This window comes from Anser cygnoides, chromosome 10, assembly GCF_040182565.1.
Source record: "Anser cygnoides isolate HZ-2024a breed goose chromosome 10, Taihu_goose_T2T_genome, whole genome shotgun sequence".
Classification (NCBI taxonomy): domain Eukaryota; kingdom Metazoa; phylum Chordata; class Aves; order Anseriformes; family Anatidae; genus Anser; species Anser cygnoides.
Window position 1 is genome coordinate 12465624 of NC_089882.1, and position 17189 is coordinate 12482812.

Sequence of the window (17189 nt, forward strand, 5' to 3'; positions counted from 1 at the left end):
AAAGACCATCTAGTTCCGACCCCCTGCCATGGGGGGCTGGATAGGAGATGCTCCACAGATGCTTCTTCCATCTGAAAATGGCTCTTACAGCCAAATGAAAGAGCTTCCTGGTCATTCCTTTCCGATTAACGAGAACCGGAGTGCCCCCCTGTTGTCTTTTCTGCCATTTTTGTTGCCACGCGGTCCGTCCCTTCCTGCTGCCAGCTCAGCTGAGTGACTTTGTGCCCTTGCCCTACAGGCGTCCATCATGACGGGGAGCGTACACAACCTGGGCCTGGAGGGCAGCAAGCTGCTCCTGGACTCGGTCAACCCATCGGGACTGAGCCCGTTGAGGAAAGCCAACACCGGCTGTGATGACGGACAGACCGAGGGCAGCAGCTCCCCTGCCAAGAAGAACGAGAGGAACCTGGACATGAAGAAGATGGAGAAGGAGATGCAGGAAATCATGTCCCCTACCCCCCTCGAGTTTCACAAGGTCTGTGTAGCCAAGGGTTGGTCTGGCTGTGGCCCCCCTCGATGGTAAAAGCTGCTGGGTGTTTTGCAACCCTGTAGAAAACATCCTTTGTTCAAAGGGACTGTTGGTAAATGTTCCCTGCCAAAGCTGCCCCCGACCAAGGTGTGCAGCAGTGGTTTTCAGATTAAGAAGAAGAGGCCTCTCTTCAGGAGAGTAATGGGAATTAGCTGTTGTGCTTTGGTGGGTTTCAAACCTGTGCTTTGCTATTTGTCCTTATTTTATGAGATTTCCAGGTCCCTGTTTTCTGTGGTTCATTAATTGGTGCTACAGATACAGGTGAGAGGGCTCCATGTACGGCCCCATGGAGACCTGCTGACCCTTTTCCAGTGGCACGCACCACTCCGTAGGCCACTTCTTCCTGAGAAATAGTTTATTTTCCCTCCCCTTCCTCTTCATCCCCAGCCTTTCCTAAATGGGTGCAAATGGTAGGGCTTCACCGATGGGATACTTGTTTGAATTCAGTCCCCAGGTGAATGTTGCCAGTTTAAGTGTGGTACAAGGCAATGGCAATTAGAAGGAGTAATTAACTGTAGAAGCTGTTAATGCAGAATGCAAGTAGGGAAGGGATCTGGAGAGGTTTCAAAAAATGTGATTGCCTTTTTCTTTCCTAGTGTGACTTTAGAGCGAAACCTGCACTTAGGGTAGCTAGGAAAAACAACTTTTTCATGTTTGATCTGCTCTTGTCCTTCAGGGCATGGCAAATGCACCTTTAAATAAAACTCATTCATTCCTGAAGGAGGAGAGCTGTGTAATTAGGCATGTAAGGGGGTGGCTGTTCTTTCTGCTGGAGCATCTGGTGCTGGCTGTGTTTGGAGATGAGTTTGAGGCCAGGTGGGCTGCTCCTGCGCGTCAGCCTGGGCTCCGTCCTTCCCAAGGACTGCACAGCTGTGAGGCTTCCCCAGCCCATAGCATGGTGGTGGAGCCAGGGCCTAATGAGTTCCCAGCTCATGGGAGGCAAAGGGGGGTTATGGTGGGGGGGAATCAGTTGTCCCTGGCTCCCAGTATCGCCCTGTGGCAAGACACAGTTCTGGTAGTGCACATCTCCTCATCTGCGACTGTGATCAAGGGAAGGGGGGTGAGCTTACCCAGTTCTCGTCCTCACTAAGTCAACACTGACTGGTGCAAAGCTTCTGAAGAGAACTGGTGAATAATGCGAAGCAGATTAGATGTTCTTGCTGAGTGACATTATTAAAAATGAGCTGCCTTCACGTTTGACACACTACATTGAAAATTCCCCGTGAACACGTCGATTTTTCATGTGCGAGTTCGGGGTGCACACAGGATGCATGCGTAGCCTGGGCTGGGAAAGGCAACGCTCCATCAGTAACACTCGCTGTGTTTGAGCAGCATTGCCTGCTCCTTGGGTGACGACAACGGCTCAGTCTGTATTACACAGCTTGTGTTTCCTTCCACATCCAAGGGGAAGGCCTGTTGTGTGGCCACTCACCAGAATACTTGTCCATGCCATCCACCTAAGCCGGTGGTGACTGGTAAGGCTCAATCTGCATTAGCTGATTTCTTAAAGTCTGCCCAGGAAACACATGGCAGAATTGCTCTAGGCCCACACACGTTGCCTGCGCTCTTGCTGTCCTGCCAACCCTGAACATCTCCTCTGGCCTGTGCAGCATTAAAATGTGTGCTTTCTGTTTCTGCCCCTCCAGATGACACTCCACAAAGACGCAGAGAGCGAAGACTTTGGATTCAGTGTGTCGGACGGCCTGTTAGAAAAAGGTGTCTATGTAAATATGGTCCGTCCGGATGGGCCAGCAGATCAGTGTGGCCTCAAGCCATATGACAGAGTGCTTCAGGTAATAAATGCAAAATGCAGTTCTGGAGGCTGGGACGGAGTGAATGAGTGGCTGAGAGGAAGAGAGAAGTGAGACCCACCCATGGCAGCACTAACTTTAATGAAAGGTAATAGTTAGCCAACTAGGTGAGCACCTACCACCACGCTCTCACTGAGACCTGTGTTTTACAGTAACAAATCACGAGGTAGCAAAGCTGGCTCCCCTAGAGTTACACCTATCCCAGGGAGCATCTCCATACAGAGCCTGTCCCAGCACTGGCCATTTTGAGCTCAGGCAGCTCAAAACCAAAACAACCAAAAAGCTGTGTTGCTTTCCCTCCTCACCCTCGGTCCTTTTCCTGTCATGTAAGAGGGTGATTTTTGGATGAACTAGACTGTGTTGACCAACATGCATTCTAGTGAATCTCCCCTTGTGGAATTGAGCAGTGTTCATGAAGTTCGGTGCATGCCTTTGACAGCTAACAGCCTTCTAGGAACAAACCATCCTTCAAGCAAATTGTTTTTCATGGATATTTTTATTCAAAAGATATTTGATCTGAAACAACCGATGCAGAAACAGAATAAAAACTCTGGTCAGAAGCACAGTCTGTAATAAATGTAACTTGGGCATATCTGCCTACCAGAGGGACAAGAAGAGCATGGTGAGTTTTGGAGCTTGGAAAGGAACTTTATATGGATGAAAAATCACAAGTTTTGCTTTGGGGCAACTCAAATAGCAACTGAGAAGTGGAAAAGTTGCCACCATTTGGAAATGCAGATATTGTGACCATATTTGGAAACACTCAGAAAGATGTTTAGTTTTACTAATTTCTAGGCGGGGGTTGTTAGCAGTAGAGTCAGAGCCAATATATTATGTACAGCAGGTAACTGGAGAACTGGCAGGGCTGTGGGGAACCTTGTTTAAGCTTGTTATGGTCTCTAGCCAGTTGGCTGCTATACAATTATTCCTTCTCGGCTTCAAATAAAAGATGGTGCAAGAATGAACAAGAAGCTAATTAGGCTCTAGGCTGCCTTTCTGTTGAATGTTGGATGTGTCGCTCTTTGCGAGTGCCAAGTGCTCCGGGAGTTGTGCCCGAAATCCTAAACAGAGCGGAGTGGAGACTTTTGAGACCCCCCCTTTGATACGCTGTGCCGCATGGCTTCTACCTGTGAGAAGATTTGCCATCGTGTTGACACCTGTGGCAGGGATGCATTGCTGAGGATGCTCCACAGTGCTGCTGGTTTTGGGCATGATGATGTGTCTGCAAGCAAGCTCCAGCTCTGAAGGCCAGCAAAACACCTAGTTCCCTGCTAAGGACCCCCTGCCTCAGCCAGAAGGATTAGCCAGAGCATGGCATTGCACTAACTTCATTTTTGCTCTGGAGCCGCCTGGCCAGCATGGAGCAAAGGCAGAGCAAACTCATGGCTTCTCTCTCCTTGTCCGTGCACAGTCTGGAAACTGTTGCTAGTCACTTACTTCTCTGTAAGGAGCGGTGTTGGATTCAGCTGTGTGGATGCCAGATAGGGCAGGGGACACTGCTGCCATCACAGAGCCCAGCTCCGTGGGCACGCATTAATCCTGGGAAAGGGTTTTGGATGCAAAGGTTGCATGGCCTCATCCAGCCCTTATCCAGAGAAGGAAGCAATGCCTGGCCTCAGGGGTTATGTTCACTCCAAAGGTGGGTGGGAAATTCCTTTCTCCCTTCCCTGCCTCCCCTCCCCATGCCATTTGCCAGCCCCCTCCATCCTGGGGCTGTCGTGGCACCTAGCCCAGGCGCTCCAGTAGCTGTAGGCGGGAGAACTGGGGTGGCTCTTGCAGGTGACCCAGCCTAGAAATGTGCTTGAAGATCTGCAAGAGACAAAAGGAACAGTGCTGGTTGAAAACGGTTGACTGAAGCCTCAGAGTCTGTGTTGTGTTTGTTTTCTAGGCACTGAATACCCCACATCACAGATTTAAAGCCAGTAAAAGCCATGATGGCAAAAAAAAAAAAAAACATGGAAAATCACCACCTTTCTCTCACAGACTTGAATTGGAGAATTGATTTTGAGCCCTGTAGAGTTTAATAGTCACAATACAGTCCTAGACTCCAGGGCTCAGGATTTATGCCTGATCCAGACTTTTTTTTCCCTTCCTCTACCAGATACTGAGTGTTTTCTCAGCTAAGCAAGGACGTGCCCAGCTTGATGGGAGGCCTGTGCTCAGCTCTGCTGTGACCCCTCACTCAGAGTCCCCCCGGGCGTTGTGTGGTTCACAGGTGTGGGTTTAACACCAGCCTTGCGTTTTCTGACTAACAAACGTGGTGTTTCTGTTGTTCCTCCCCATGGCACATCCTAAATCCATCCCGGCAGGTAAACCGCATCCGAACGAGAGACTTTGACTGCTGTCTGGCCGTCCCCCTGATCTCAGAGGCTGGAGACAAGCTGGACCTGGTGATCAGCCGAAACCCCTTGGCGCTGGCTGCCAACGCTCCCCTGGAGGGGAACGGAGAGCTGCCGGCACAGGCAGCCCGTGGCGCCGAGCTCAAGGCGAGCATCCAGACACTCTGAGCGGCCGGCGCCGGGGGCCTCTGCCAAGCCGTTGTGGTATTTGGGGTGTTTTTCCTGTTTTTTTGCACTGGTATTTGTAAACGCTGTGTGTACCATAACCTGCAAGTGGGGAGGTGGGTCTTCGGTGAGCTGTCGCCTGTAGACCGCCAAAAATTGCTGGGAAGGCTGGATCTGGACGTGCATCTCGGGCCGTGGGCGGCGCATGCGATGGGACGAGCTGCTGGTGGGAGGAAGGAACATCCCTCGCCGTCCCCCGCGGCCAGGCATCCCCTGTGCCCAGGCTGTCGCCCTGAAGGCCTTGGCCATCCTACAAACATACATGGTGCTATTATTTTTCTTGTTTGTTCTGTTAATCGCGTACAGCAAGACTGAAACGCCTTTCCTTTTCTGTTGTACCCAGCTCCACCCTTTAAACACTCCTGATAAATCGATTTCCGCAGCCCCTTTCACTCCTGGTGCAGGGCTGTGGAGGGCCCTGTTTAAAAGGCATTTCAAAATGCGCTTGATGGTGGCTAGGTACGGTTCTTGTTCAAAAATCAGGATCTGCAGCTGCCTCCTGCCAGCCCCTTCCACCCTCTCCCACCAGGGCTGGCTCACCCCACCACCCGCTGCCCTGCGATGAGGCAACTCCTCTCACCATCGCTTCCCATGAGCAATGCAGTTACCTGTGCTGCAGTAGTTATACAGAGCGCAGTGCTGTCCCCAAGGCTGGAGGCCCTGAATACCTACCCACAGCCCTGGCCACCTTGTTCAGATGGGTGTTACAGAGATCTGTCGCTTGCAAACTGTGCCGCCAAGTAAATAGCAGAAAAGCAATCATCCCAGGGCTGCCCCCCGATGTTTTGAATTAATAAAACCTTGTTGTCTTCTGCCAGGCAGTGGCATGAGAAGCTCTTTGTTAGATGGAGATTGTGCATCCGTGTCCCCACCTGCGCTGGCAGTGTGTGTGCCCATGTGGGTTCGGCTGCTTGCCCTTGGTCTGCCCCCTTTGCCTGTCGCTGGCTTCTCCGTGGCTTCACAAGCATGGTGCCCCCCGGGTTGTCCCTCCCTCCTGAGTGCCCCCAGCCCATGGGGAGGAGACAGCTGAGATATTTGCATTGGCTTCCTCATCTGCCTGCCAGGACGGAGTCAAAATGTGGCCGTGGGCTCTTCTTCCTCCTCTCCCAGCCCCACGAGTTCCTCCTGTGGTAGACGCTCTGTGTTTCATGTACTAGCACTTTATGACGATGTTAATGTCCCGGCACGGGTGTGATCCTGGCATTGCACTCCCTGGGAAGGCTCAGGCATGGCAGAGATGAGGAGCTCGCGTGGCTGGGGACCCACAGCCCCAGTGACCACTGCCCCCTTCCCTGCTCGCACTTTTTGTTCCTTCATCACCACCTTCATGCTGGTGCTGTGTTCGGGGCGCTGTAGGGGTGTACGCAGCATGTTTCTTGTTTTGCTGAGCCAGGACTCACCCCCCGCATCCATCCCCACTCCGTCCCTCCGCAATAGCCCGACGTATTGGGGTGTTTCTTTGAGATGTGTCCAGCCCCATCCAGCTACTTGTTGTTGTAGCCATTTTCTCTTCAAGTATGCAATATCCCATACCATTGCTGCCACAACTAGATAATGTGCCATAATTGATACTGTGGAGCATTGACAGTGCAGCCGAAAGTGTTTTTATATGCAATATTCTGAACAGTGGAAGCTCGCTGGGGCTTCTCATAGGTTTTTAATGAAGACTTTTATTAAAGGCTTTAAAAAAGGAAGAAAAACTTGGTCCTTGTATCCCTTCCTATGCATTTTGAATGATATGAAGATGAAATGCATTACTTAAATGTGTATTTTTATCCATATATTAGAGTGTATTCCTTGTAAAGTATTTTTATATGCTAATTTTCTTATGTATCTATGAAAGCACAATATTTAAAAGTACAGCATTTCAAAGAATATTTTAGTCCTGTTTTGGACCTATTTGTAAATCTCTGTATTTAAATGGGATTGCAATGACTTTGACTTTTTTTTTTTTTTAATTAAATAAAAGCAAATGAAATGCATTAGTTTTGGTTCTTGTCTCTTTCTGCTAGAGGACAGAAGCGGGGCAATACTCTGCTTCCAGCCCTGTTTTAACTTGCCAAAGACCCTATGTTAGGAGACACCTGGTAGGGCAAGGGGTGGGCACTGCCTGTAGGGCTCCTCCTGTGGGCTTGGGGTTGCCACTCATCACCATCCAGCAGCAGGGCTTGGGGCCAGTCGCTTCATTCCCTGTGGACATAGGGACAATTTTCTGTTTGTCTCTGCATTCAGAGCTGGAGATGTCCACGCGCGTGGTTATAATATGACTGCAGCTTCACTTGGCCGCACTGGAAACCTCCTTGGGCTAAACCTTGGCTGCGTCAGGACAAGATACTGGTGCAGCAATGCACATGGTGGCCGTGGCAGCATTTGCAAGGCTATGGCAACCTGTGGGGATGGGTTAAGAAATCACTGGAGGCCGCTGTGCTGTGCTGGCAGGGTGGCCTAATGGGCGCTTGGCTCCTGCAAGCTCAGCGGGGTGCCTTGGGGCGCTGCATTGTGGTAGCCAAATTATCCCACCTCTGGAACCTGTTGTCCTAAGAGAAGACTGCCACAAAGGCAGAATATGATTGCTTGTGTTCTTACAGTAAGGATTTCTTCCCTTTGTTCTTATAAAGGGATTAAGGACACTCTACATGTCCAGCGCTGTCTCTTCAGGATCCGGTGTTCCCCAGATAAAGCCATCAGGAACTGCTGCTCACTGGCAAGGAAAGGGTGCACTGGGTTTTGCAACCTTTCATCGCCAAGTGGGTAGTGCAGGAATTTTTGGAGGTCGAGCATGGAAACGCTCCTGGTTAGAGCTGGGGAATCATTGCCACGTAAACAAGCCTTATCGGTCATCTCTGGCTGCCCTCCTGGGGCGCGGGCTGCCGAGCAAGGCCCTTCACATGTTTGGCACCGGGGCCTTGCCAAAGCCGCTCGGTGCCAAGCCAGGCGCCAGGGCGATGTTGGGTTGAACGAGCGCCTGTGCAACGTGACCTGCGGGGCTGCAGCGCCCGGCCACCGCCTCCAGCAGGTAAAAGGTCAGCGCGGTGCTGCCCACCTGGTATGTGCTGCCGGCCGCCATCACCCGCGGCCTGCAGGCCTCGGACGAGGGAACTGGCACAGGCCTGGGCAGGTCGCAGCTGCCCATGGCGGGTACACAAAGCCCTTCAGCAGTTGTGTGCGATGCTGCATGGCTTTTTTGTTTTTATTTTATATTTTATATCTGAGACACGCTGAAGTTGCTGTCTGTGCTGGTATCTGGCTGCTCGGCCCAGGCATTGCAGGTTTTGCCGATGGGAGGAGAAGGCCCAGGCCAAGCCCTCAGATCTCACCCAGCCAAAAAAAAAAACCAAACCAAGCCAAAACCTAAGACAAATAAACAGTCCCCCTCAAAACAACCAAAAAAGTCTTCTGCTTCAAAATGCACCAGGGAAACCTGGTTGGGGGGGGTCTGTTGGCCAGGGTCCAGCCCTCAGCCCATGACGAGCGCATGGTACTGCCCCGTGAGGGGCATGGGGTGGCCGCAGCCTCAGTGGAGCAGTGGTTAGGGCTTGGTGCACAAATGCTGAGCAGTTTTGCTTTTCAAAAATAGTACCCATCTAAGTGATTTGGTTTTTCTTTCTTTTCCTTACCATGACTTAGGGAAAGGCCTGTCTGGTTTAACTTTCAGCTGCTTGACTGAACAAGCTGTCAGAGCCCTTTAAATGACAAGTCCCATACACCAGGAAAATAAATAAATAAATGCTTTTTTTTTTTTTTTTTTTTTTTTAATTGCTTCCCATTGGCCTTTTCTGCTGCTTTTGAACCCCTGACTATCTTGCAGCGGTGCCATGACACATGCCCAGCAGGCCATTCCCCGGGACGGGCTCAGGTAAGGCTGCTCAGCCCACGGCCTGAAGGCTGGCGCTCCCCAGCAGCAGCAGTAGAGCTGCAGTCATCTCCTCGCGCCCTGGTGGCTGCAGGGGTGGTTTGTGGCCAGCAAAATAAAGGAAGAAAACTGGAGGAAATAAAAATAAAAAAACAAAAAAGCTAACAAGCACTGTTTCCCTACCTTCTCACTGCTTTGTGAGAACCATCACACACCCTGTGGGCACATTGGGCTGGGGAAACAAAAATGCCGGTGAAGACGTAAGGCGATGGAGTGGGCAAGAGTGAAACAAAGTGGTTTGGGGATAGCACTGACCCTTTGACATGGTCAGCCAAATACATGGTGGCGTGACAAAAGTAACGTTGAATAAACAGCCAGCCTCTATGGGGCTGGGTTTAGCTAGTCAAATGTGCAAGTTTGAACCTAGACTAAAGTACGCCTATGGGGAACAAGTAGAAAATGGGCCATGAAGTCAGCTTAGAAAGCTGGTCCAAGGGTGGGTGCGTGCACGTATGTGTGTATAGATAGCTACATATATATATATATATATATATACACACACACTCATAACTATGTACATAAAACACACCCACATATTTTTTTTCTCCTCGTAGCTATATGTGTAATATTAATGACAAAAACAAACAAAAAAAAACCCCAACAGGTTTAAAGGACAAGCTGAGATAATTATTGAAAACATCTGAGAGTGTGGCTGGTTTATAAAGGAAAGTTTTATTTTCTGTTATAAGGTGATTACAAACTCATCTAAAAAAGCAAAGATGACTTAAAAATATCCATATACATTTCATTTATCTAAAAAGCAAAACAGAAACTGCAAAATACAAACATTTACCATATACACAAAGGATAGGGTTTTTTAGGATTTAATTACACTCCAGGATATTTTTCTAATACAAATATTCCGTCTTGAAACACAAAAAAATGTTTTAAAATGTTTTAAAAATATTTTTCATTTTTTTAAAAAAAGTTCAGATGACATTTTTTGAGGAGGACAACATCAAAGTCTCCTCCTCACTTTATGTGCTACTCATCACGTTACTGTAGTCACAGTTGCTAGGAATTTAAATAATAAAAAAACCACCACTGTTTTTAGCCAAATACATCAAACAAGATGGACCACCTCTCACAATGTGAAGTCCCTGGCAACGTATCAGGTAACAATCACAACATTACACTGGAGAAAAACAACATCCTATTGAACAACGAGCACTTCGGAACAGTACTGGGATGCTGCAATGCTGAGAGACCATCGCTGGCTTCCAGGACAGGAGCAGATGACAAACTAACTCTATGTGCCCCCTCAGGTGTTTTATTTAGCCTCTCAACATGATTTTGCCACTGTTCTCTTTTTTTTTTTTTTAAAATAATTTTTATAATTTTTCCTTTAAATATTGAAAAAAGAAATAAAACCTTTTTAACATCTCAACTGCAGAAGCAGATGCAAGAGGTTTAGAACCAATATGTATCATGCTAACACGTACTATGCTACAGGCCCGAAGCCTTCCCCTGTATATGCACGCACACAGAAGCACACATGCACAGCTCCTTAGCATAATCGTTTCACCTTTTTTTTTTTTAATATGTATTTTTCCCCCTCTTTTTCTTCTGATTTCTCAGCTCAGGCCACCGAGAGCTCCTTAGCATACGGCTGCCAATGTTTTCCCTGTGCTGCACATGGGAAAGCGAGCGGCACCATGCCACTGTGCAGCACAGAGCTGACATACAGGGAGGAAGCCTCCAGAAACTCGCCCCTTTTTTACACTGTTTTTAATTTGCTTTGCTCCTAAAGCCCAGAACTGTGTAAAGTGTGTAGCAATTACATCCTGACAGTTTTACAGTTTATTTCAAATTAGGGCAAAGCCGCAATACAAAAAAGGACGTGTCTGGGCTGTCATTCAATAGCCCAGCAATACCAGCAGGGTCAGGCTCTTTTCCAGTTGCAAATCCTGCAATCAAACTTTTCTACCTTTGTTGGGAATGGGGGAATGATTTGTTTTCTGAATGTTTTCAACCTGCAAAATTCTTCCCTCTCTCTCTTTTTTTTTTTTTTTTTCCTCAAATCATGGCTGAAGGTTTTTCAGCTCTTACTTTTTAGGATGTGGGTAAACTGAAATCAACGGTTCACACTGACACTTGGAAAAAGCACACAAAAATGACTTTTTCTGCTTATTTTTTGAATAGAAACAAACATTCAGATTATTATTATTTTTTTTAAAGCAGAAAATCATTGTACAAAACATGAACATTTTTTGGGGGGAGTGGGGTAGCAGAAAAGAGCCCTGCAGGGTTTGAACTGGCAGTTTTCCAGATGGGGCTAGTGCTGCCTATGCTGGAAGTCTTTCTTGAGAAAATTTTCCAGTAAGCTCAAATTAACTGTTGATACCAGCAGAAATATTTTTTTTTTTGTGACCAAAGTATGGAGTTTGGGGGCAGAGGGGCTTCTTTTGCACTAGGTTATTGGTTTCTTAGGTGTCATGGGTCACAATCAACTGAATACTTTCTTTCTTAAGCTTATCTTTGATTACAAGAAATAAAAGGAGCTACTAGGGGCTGACAGTTCCTGACCTTTGCTTATGCAAATATACAAATACACAACTACATGTTAATTCTAACCACAAAGCTTTGGATGAGGATTTTGGAGGAAACAAGTCCAAGGCAGCTGCCTGAGGCCACAGCACACCAGACCTCCTACAGAAGGAGCCATGAGGTGCTCACAAGGAGCCAGAAAAGATTTTGAGCCCAGACCTCAAGGCTTCCTCAGAGGGTCCATGGTGCAGGATTTTGTACCCCAATTCAGTGGAGTCCATCTGGGTGCCCTGGCAGGTCGGCTCTTTGTTGGAAAGTGGTGCCTAAACCTTCTCAGTGCTTAGCCACAACAGCTCTGAAAGACTTACACGCGTAGTTTGCAGCCTAGGAATGAAAGCCATGTCCCCACTTGTGTGCGTGCTTATAAGGATGGAAGATTTCATCTACTGCTCTGCGTAAGCACAGATTTATTTTTCTTTTTACTGAAAGTGAGCAACTTGCATTGAATCGTCTGGAAATGATGTCAGGGTCATCTTTCTTCCAAGTATACTCGAGCTGCTTAGCTAACTTGTCCACTCCATTCAACACACAGCTTATTTAACATTTTATATACACTATGCCTCCACACGTGATCCTGCAGTGACCACAAGAAGTGGAAGCTAATAAACAGGTATTCAAAACATTCAAATTGTTCTCCCACCAATGGAGTTCTGCCATTGATGTGAAGTGGGAGCGTTGAACCCAAGTGTGACAAGTACAACCTCACCAAAACTGAGTCTCCTTAGCGAATGAAAGCAGCCTGGAAGGAGACTTGTAAAAGGCCTATTGAATGGAAATGTCCAGGTGTCTTCAGATCTACTTGAACTGTTCTAACGCCGAGGCAGGGAAGAGGAACCAGGACTATCTGCAGTTGAGAAGGCAGGATGTGCAGTAGAGTAAAAATAGCTGCAGAAGTTGCTATCCTGACAGTGGCACAAAAGGTTCTGCTGATGTGTGGGTTTTTTTGTGTGCGTTACAGCAACCATAAGGCTGCACCTTCTTTTTCTCTTTCCTCCTCTTCCCAGGAAGTGCAGTGAAAATCAGTCCTGCTGCTCCGGGACCTATTTCAGCAGACCATTCCTCACTCCCTCCACTCCTGAGCTACGCTGCTACTGAAGGCTGAACACCAGCATTGTTTTAGATGGTAAATACAGCTGCGACGCTTTGATATTTTCTTTTACAACACAAGAACAAATCCATTGTGGACCTACTATCTCACACTTTAAAGAGGGCTTTGCTAAGTGTGTGGATCTGTTTGGACCAGATGAAAAGGAAAGCTACAGATGAAAAGGAAAATGAGAACAATAACAACAACAACCATAAAAACCAGTTCTATTTATGAAATCATACTGTTTAAATACCAAAATACAGACTACTGGTAAAGTCCCTTACAATAGATGCCCATTCAGTGAGACCATAACTAGTCACAGGTGACCTGACAAAGTTTGGAAAACTGAGAAGGATATGAAACACGTCAGAGAATCTTGTGGGGTTAATTCTCCTCTTTGCCTTTTGAACTTCTCTTGATTTCAGCTCAGCTGGAAATAAATACTGCTGAAAATCTGCTGTTTCCAATCCCAGAAGAACCAACCAATACAAAGGTGCATGAAATAGGAAAAGGTGTGCTTTTGTTTTGTTTTTCTGTGATCTTAAACGCAGCTATCTGGTCCTGAAGATCTCATGCCAAAAACTGCCCTAACTTTTCCCTGGATCCAAACCAGTTCATCTCTGACTAGTCATGATATTTTAATACAGAGTTCCTCATTTACATAAAACAGGTAAAGTAAGTCACAAATGTTTAACAAGTAAATTAGGAAAAAGAAATCAGTTGTATTTGCAATCATAAATAGGTAGGAAACACAGACTTTCTTAAAAATTGTTTTTTAATAATTTTGGCAGAAGATCATGTTGAAATGCAAATTTATCAAGAAGAAAAGTTCAAAAATCTGATAAAAATGTTAGGAAAAAACACTTTAAAATGCAAATGTGCTCATTGGAACTCAAACCCCAGATAAAACAAAAATAATTCTTTTTGTAGGGGAAATAAAAGGGGTGAAGGGAACTATTTTCCAGAAATATTTCCTGGCTCTTTGTGAGCCCCAGCCCTCCCTTGCAGTCATGCTGAAGAGCACAGCAGGGCCAGAGAAGTTTACATCAAGAACGCTTCGAAGAGGTTGTTGCGTACGTGCAAGACATTTTTCACTTGGTACATGGAAGCGACTGATTTGAATGGCACAGTTTATATCGAAATGGGGCTGGGTTCTGGTTCTCTGGTAGTTGTACTTTTAAAGGTGTAGTATTAGCCCTCTGGTTTTTAATGCAAAGATGCTCTCCACAAGGCGGGAGATGGCTAAACACCCACATTTCACCACACACATTTCTGATGTAGCCAAACCATTTTTTTCCCCTAACTAAAGCTTGTCTCAGCTCTATGTTATGAAACCGATGTGCAAACAAATCTCAAATACAGTCGTATGACAACATATCAAGAAAATAATATATAAATTAAGCATCAGTGTTTCATCTGCACTCACAGCAACCATTAATTTAGACCCCCCCCCCCCCCAACTGCTGCTCCCATCTTAACCCAGGCAAGAATGCCTGTTTGTTGCAGACACTAACTGTAACTCAAAAATAAGGGTCCCAGTTGAAACCCAGTAAGAGAGTTATCTTTGATTCCATCTCCTTGCCTTTGATTGTTAAAGGCTTAAAAAAAAATCAGCTGTATGCAAATTTACTTTTTGCATGTTTGATGGCAAATTCCAGCCAGAATCTCCCTGGCTCATAGAATTCCTCCAGGGATATTCTCAGGGCCTTAGGTTGGCAATTGCCACTGGTCCAGCAGGTGAAATTAGATGTCTGCCATCTCCAGCTGTGGAAAAGGTTCATTTACAACTCTCATAATACAGCAACCAGAAAAAGAAAACAAAAACCATGACATGGCTGGTTTTGTTGCTGCAACTCAGCCATGTGATGTAAAAATATATACAAATTCAAACTAGAAAGATTTTTTTATATATATATTTTTTTGCTTTTGGTCCATCTCTTAATTTTCAATCACTGTTTTTATAGTAATGCCAACGAGTTAATCAACAAGTGTTTGTGCTGCTGTGGCCAGTTAGTCCATGGGACATGAAAAAATTAAAAAAACTACTGTGTAGGAATGTTAAGAACTGGATACGCTCCTGTTCAAATGCCAAAATCTGCCCTGACAGACTAAGCTGACAGCCAAAAAAGCATATACAAGCTCTGCTTTCATCAAGCATTTCCTCTAGATACCTTCGGATAGCTTAATTGTGGCATCATAATAAGAAAATAACTTTTGCCAGAGAACCTGTTCCCAGCACAACCTGCTCAAGTTTAAAAAAGAACAAAAAAAACCTTCATCCACATTTTGGACAAAATGCTCCAGTCTTCATGGAGCAATTCCCCGTGGAAGCATCCACCTGGCCCACATGAAGCTGTACCCAGCAACCCTGCTGCACCCCCATTCCCACGCTCCTCGTAGTGGTTTCTCTTTAGTCCCTACTCTAACCTGGAATGGTACGCAGTTCCTTCAGACCAAATAAATACAAAACATTTCAGTATTATATGTTTCCTTTGCTTTAACTAAATATCCCATAAGCAGATTATTCAGCAGACAGATTCATAGGCCTCATAAATGTTTGCAACCCTTATGGTCTAACCTAATGATGGGCAAGGAGACTGGGTAACCTAGGTCCACTGCTGCTTTTTAGTAACGTGGGACAAGGGACTCAGTCCTTTTGTCTGTTCACCCACCAGTAACCAACTCCCCAAAATAAATAAATAAAGTGAATTCTGGTTACCGAACTTGGCAAAGCATTTTTGAGATATGTGGATGAAAAGCACCTGTTTGCTGAGCAATATTATTATCTTCATTACTATTATTATTAACAACGTGTCTGTTATAAATACTGCTTACACCAGGTGTAGGTGAGCGGTTTTGTTCCTTGTGTTGGGGATGACCTGGTTTGCGTCCACCTTTGGACAGTCAGAGTCCACAAGGGATTTTTTTATTTTATTTTTCTGCCCCAAACCAAAGTCCAATAGTTAACACGCAAACAAATGAGCAAGCAAACGTCTGAAGCACCAAAACCACAGGTGCTGCTTTTCTCTGCTCAGTGCCTCGGCACTCGCTCATGCTGCTCAGGGGCAGGCTGCAGAATTCAAGTTTACACCAGCGAAACCTCAGCTAAAATCTGCTTTGTTGGAAAAAAAAAAAAAGGAGCAAGTATTCAACCTGCTCGCTCATGCACAAACAGCAGGCATTTCACCTAAGTTAAAAAAAAATACACTAAAAAGAAGTGAACCATGACAAGTCCTGCAAACACCTTCCTGAAATCCTCCTCTTGCTTGTGTGACAGGGTCCCAGCACCGTGCTTGGAGGAATGGCTGCAAGGCTTTTCACACCCAGCTTCTCTGCCTCCCTCTCAAACTCTCTGCCCCAGCTGCCCGGCTGTATCTTTGTTCAGGGACTGTGCTAAACATAACTGTACCCTTTCCCTCATGTGACCCTGAAGCCTGTCGTTTACCACAATTGAACCAGAGGGTGGAAATACTACACCTTTGAAAATTCTCTTGAAACAGTGTCTTTTTTTTTTTTTCTCTCAACAGAGCGCCTTTTGTGTGTTCTGTAGGTTACCCTGCTCCCAACCATACCAGCACCTAAAATTGCTTTCTGAGACTTGAATATATTGCTGGCAAGACAATCAATTCAAGTGGTAAGATGTATAATATTTAGAGATAAAGATATATATATTTAAAAAAAACAATAATAGTAAATTCCTGTAATATGTCTAGTCTGATATGAAAGCTCTCCCTCTACAGAGAGACATCTGCTGTGATTACCTTACAAAATATTAAAAAAAAAACACACACAAAAAATAACTTTCTCTGTGAGAAATAAAAATAAATCCTAGTGCAAATATAAAGCTCTGTAAACCTGGTCCTATGAGAATCTATGGTTAGTAAACGGCAGTTAAAGCAGGTTTATCCTCTCACAGAGAGAGCTCACATCATGGTTTCCACAATGATATGAGTTGGCTTGATCAATCCGCCATTCGAAGTTCCATTGGGGCAGAAGGGGGTGCCACTCTCTGTTTCTTTGGACCACCGATTCACTTCCTTGGGGGCAGCCACTGCTTTTATCCTCTGAAAGAAAGGGAAAAAAGCAAAGGTTGAAAGACCGAGCACTCCCCAGAGCCTCCTGTGCAGAACGGAGGACGTGGCAATTGAAGAACGGGGCTGGTGGCTGCCGGAGATGTGCAGGTGCCACGTGGCTCTGCAAGGGCGAGGGGAACAGGGCTGTGCAGCACAACGTTTGAGTTTTGGCATGTCAGACAGCGGGCATTCACAGCGTTATCTAGCACTTAGGGCTTTCAGTGCTGCAGCTGCTGCTCAGGTTTTGTCTGTTCTCCTTCCTCATTTAGAAACAACTCTGCCTTTTAGGCCAGCCGCTCATTGCCAAGTGGCAACTTCGTTCCTACATCTCAGTTCACAAAGAAAGAACTAAATGGCATCTGACCAGTGTTTACTCTCTTCCCTTTCCTAACATGGTCTTTTAGAAGTGTTTTGGCTACTTTTAGACTTGTCTCTCAACAGATGGTGACAATGTAGGCAGGAAAATAAACACTCATGAAAATGCTCTGGCCACATCTGAAAAAGACCATTAGCACTTGGAGGAAAACAAATTCAAGTGTTTGTGCCCTGGGAAATGTTCTTTTCTTACTCTATTCTCTCTTTTTTTCTAACCCAAAGTGTCCCACTTTCTCCTCAAAGAATACCCGGGGCAGCATTTAAGACCGTCTCATTAGGCAAAAACAAAA

At 46.0% G+C, this 17189-nt stretch overlaps 2 protein-coding genes across 15 annotated transcripts in view; one reads left to right on the plus strand and one right to left on the minus strand.

Moving 5' to 3' along the window:
- Window positions 1-6877, plus strand: part of GRIP2 (glutamate receptor interacting protein 2) — a 246199-nt gene extending 239322 nt beyond the window's left edge. For 7 of the 9 annotated variants that reach the window (XM_067002984.1, XM_067002985.1, XM_067002989.1 and 4 more), the window contains exons 22-24: window positions 239-475; window positions 2176-2322; window positions 4650-6877. In XM_067002984.1, coding sequence (XP_066859085.1) covers window positions 239-475; window positions 2176-2322; window positions 4650-4847 — 582 coding nt within the window. In that variant the 3' untranslated portion in view covers window positions 4848-6877. Of the gene's footprint in view, window positions 1-238; window positions 476-2175; window positions 3980-4649 lie in introns of all 9 variants that reach the window. The other 2 variants (XR_010833891.1, XM_048070247.2) reach the window with 2 other exon arrangements.
- Window positions 6878-10148: 3271 nt separating this feature from the next.
- SLC6A6 (solute carrier family 6 member 6) overlaps window positions 10149-17189 on the minus strand; it is a 57277-nt gene continuing 50236 nt past the window's right edge. For all 6 annotated transcript variants that reach the window (XM_048070304.2, XM_048070318.2, XM_048070300.2 and 3 more), the window contains one exon: window positions 10149-16515. In XM_048070304.2, coding sequence (XP_047926261.1) covers window positions 16375-16515 — 141 coding nt within the window. In that variant the 3' untranslated portion in view covers window positions 10149-16374. The remainder of the gene's footprint in view (window positions 16516-17189) is intronic.